This window comes from Ranitomeya variabilis, chromosome 5, assembly GCF_051348905.1.
Source record: "Ranitomeya variabilis isolate aRanVar5 chromosome 5, aRanVar5.hap1, whole genome shotgun sequence".
NCBI lineage: Eukaryota > Metazoa > Chordata > Amphibia > Anura > Dendrobatidae > Ranitomeya > Ranitomeya variabilis.
In genome coordinates, this window is record NC_135236.1 from 668257508 (window position 1) to 668261324 (window position 3817).

The window sequence follows — 3817 nt, forward strand, 5'->3', positions numbered from 1 at the left end:
CACTAGTGGCCACCGGGGGAGCCCAGAATCCAACTTCACAACAGATAATCATTTAAACAATAAAAGACAAGATCATATCTCAATACTAGCAAACAATATCAGATGATACCAAGGTTTATATAGGACAATAATCAAGAATGAAATGGCTGAATAGTGAAGGTGTGTACAACATTTAACGCTACAGAACTATTTTTTGCCTTGGAAGACAATCAACTTGATTTAGTACTTGAATTTACATCCCTCCTTTTTGTCAGTCAAATCGGTGAACCAGCGAACAATTTCAATTTGTATTACACAATTTTCAAAAGTTTAATGAGAGTTTTTTTGATTGCTTAAACGATTTTATGCAGGATTAATGAGCGTTTTTGGATACATTGTTCAGTTGCCGAACACAATCACATTGTACAGTTATTGTGAACAATGGGTTATTAACATTAGAATCTGATGTATCGGCCAATGCAAAGGCAGCTTAAGTGAGTGGGAATTATAATTAGCATATACACTCACTGGCCACTTTATTAGGTACACCTGTCCAACTTCTTGTTAACACTTAATTTCTAATCAGCCAATCACATGGCGGCAACTCAGTGCATTTAGGCATGTAGACATGGTCAAGACAATCTCCTGCAGTTCAAACCGAGCATCAGTATGGAGAAGAAAGGTGATTTGAGTGCCTTTGAACGTGGCATGGTTGTTGGTGCCAGAAGGGCTGGTCTGTGTATTTCAGAAACTGCTGATCTACTGGGATTTTCACGCACAACCATCTCTAGGGTTTACAGAGAATGGTCCGAAAAAGAAAAAAAATCCAGTGAGCGGCAGTTCTGTGGGCGGAAATGCCTTGTTGATGCCAGAGGTCAGAGGAGAATGGGCAGACTGGTTCGAGCTGATAGAAAGGCAACAGTGACTCAAATCGCCACCCGTTACAACCAAGGTAGGCCTAAGAGCATCTCTGAACGCACAGTGCGTCAAACTTTGAGGCAGATGGGCTACAGCAGCAGAAGACCACACCGGGTACCACTCCTTTCAGCTAAGAACAGGAAACTGAGGCTACAATTTGCACAAGCTCATCGAAATTGGACAGTAGAAGATTGGAAGAACGTTGCTTGGTCTGATGAGTCTCGATTTCTGCTGCGACATTCGGATGGTAGGGTCAGAATTTGGCATAAACAACATGAAAGCATGGATCCATCCTGCCTTGTATCAACGGTTCAGGCTGGTGGTGGTGATGTGCAGCCGACAAATCTGCGGCAACTGTGTAATGCCATCATGTCAATATGGACCAAAATCTCTGAGGAATGCTTCCAGCACCTTGTTGAATCTATGCCACGAAGAATTGAGGCAGTTCTGAAGGCAAAAGGGGGTCCAACCCGTTACTAGCATGGTGTACCTAATAAAGTGGCCAGTGAGTGTATATATATATATCATCAGGAGGATATATACCATAATTGTCAACTCATTAGCAAAAGCATAATTATCCCTTCCATATTAGATTTATCATCAGTTTCCTGTTTATTACAGTTGCTGCTTCCCCCCTAATATCTTTATCGAAGATTTGTACAGACGTAGTGCTGCATAAAGGGGCTCCGTGAAGATGGCAGTGAAGGTGTGTAAGTGTCTGATGGGCTCACACAGCTCATAAAAGGACAACTGCCCGGCCTCGTAATCCAGACATATCCTGACCTTATCAATGGAGATCTGCTGAGATAACGGGACCTCTTTACTGTCATATGTCACTGAATACTGATTATTATATCTTCTCAAACTCCAGGATTTTGTATTATCTCCAACACGGGATTGATGCCCCCTCCTGTCTATACTGGGATTACACATCCCCACCCTCCAATCCCCTAATCTACTGCTCTCCACATCCCAGTAATGTCGTCCTGAGGTAAATCCTCTCCTGCTCATCACCTGGTAAGTCTGGAATCTCTCTGCTGTTTCTGAACGATTCTGGTTCATTTGTGTCCAGGTCGCAGTTTTCAGGTCGTCAGATATATTGATATCGTTACCAGCTGTGGTTACATCCAGTAATATGTCTGCAGGACCCTCCACATAGATCCCGCTCCTTATACCTGATATTACCTCACATAATGTGTGTAATGTGTGTGAGATCACAGCCACATCCAGGTCATCTCCATCATGGGGCTGTTCATCATGTCTCCCTGTGTCCTCATCACCTCCCTCCTCCTCAGGATCACACAAGTCACCGGTGTCTGGTTCCTGTAAGACAGTCAGTGGATCCGTCATGTTACACAGCTCCTCAATGTGTCTCATCTTCCTGGACAGCTCGTCCTTCTTTATTTCCAGCTGATGGATCAGAGCAGACAGTAACAGTGACTCTTCCTTCTCCTGCCTGGAGATCTCACTCAGGACCTTCTTCTCCAGGTCGTCCACCCGTCTCCTGATGTCTGTACACAGGGCAGTGACTCTCTCGGCTTCTCCAGCTGCTTTTTCTTGAGCTTTTCTCCTGCGCTCCTCCAGTCTCTGCACTGTGTTCTCAGTCTCCTCTCTCTTTGTTTCCAGTTCCTGTAAAGCATGTCTCAGTTTCTTTTTCTTCTTTTCTGAGGCCTCATCCAGCATCTCCACATGATGTCCCCGATGTTCTCCAGCCAAACTGCAGGACACACAGATACAAGCAGCGTCCTCAGTGCAGTAATATTCCAGGATCTTCTTATGGACAGAACATTTCCTTTTCTCCAGAGAAGTGCTGGGATCAGATAAGACGTGTTCTGGTGATTTGCTGTGAGATCTCAGGTGTTTATCACACAGAGAAGCCTCACAGTGTAGACAGGATCTAACAGCAGGTACAGGAGAGTCCACACAGTAAGTGCAGTAGATCCCAGTGATCTCCTGTGTTGGTGGAGTAAACAGGAAATCCTCCATTATTTTACACAGAGCTAAGTTCCTCATCATTGCCGGCCGCTCCTGAAACTCTTCTCTGCAGTCAGGACAGGAATAAACTCCAGACTCGTCCTGTGTATCCAGCACACGATCAATACAGACCCGGCAGAAGTTGTGTCCACATCTCAGCATTACAGGATCTGTATAAGTGCTCAGACAGATGGAGCAGAGCAGCTCCTCTCTCAGATCAGCAGACGCCATGGCTGACAGAGGAAGAAAGAAATGAAACTACAATTCTCTGATAATCAGAATCCAAAGGTCGGGTTAAACTTTTTAAAGATGGTGAGGCTGAACTGTAAGAAGTATTTAATCCTGATATATACAGTCATGACTGAAAGTGTTGGTGTCATTGAAATTGTTCTAGAAAATAAAGTATTTCTTCTCGAAAATTATTGCAATTATACATGTTTTGTTATATACATGTTTATTTCCTTTCTGTGTATTGGAGCAACACAAAAAAAACCAGAAAAGGCAAATTGGACATAATTTCACACAAAACCCCAACAATGGGCTGAACGAAATTGTGGTAAACAACTTTGTTTCAAGCATATGATGCTCGTTCAAACTTACCTGTGGCAAGTAACAGGGCAATATGAAAATCACACCTGAAACCAGATAAAAAGGAGACGTTGACTCAATCTGTATGTGCTACACAGGGGGGAACAGAAAGAAAAGACGAACTGTTTGAGGATTTAAGAACCAAAATTGTTGAACAATATCAACAATCTCAAGGTTACAAGTCCATCTCCAGAGATCTTGATGTTCCTTTGTCCACGGTGAACAACATAATCAAGAAGTTTACAATCAATTGCACTGCAGCTACAATGAAATGCTGTGGCAGGAGACGCAGGAGGACCCCAATGTTGACACAGAGATATTAAAAAAATCTAAACATACAGTTTGTCAAAATGTACAA

At 43.2% G+C, this 3817-nt stretch overlaps 1 protein-coding gene across 1 annotated transcript; it reads right to left on the reverse strand.

Moving 5' to 3' along the window:
- Window positions 1–856: 856 nt before the first annotated feature.
- Window positions 857–3110, reverse strand: LOC143774028 (E3 ubiquitin/ISG15 ligase TRIM25-like). Its single transcript, XM_077261318.1, has one exon. It carries the CDS (start codon window positions 3100–3102, stop codon window positions 1513–1515), a length of 1590 nt encoding a protein of 529 aa, XP_077117433.1. The 5' UTR covers window positions 3103–3110; the 3' UTR covers window positions 857–1512.
- Between the last annotated feature and the right edge of the window lie 707 nt (window positions 3111–3817).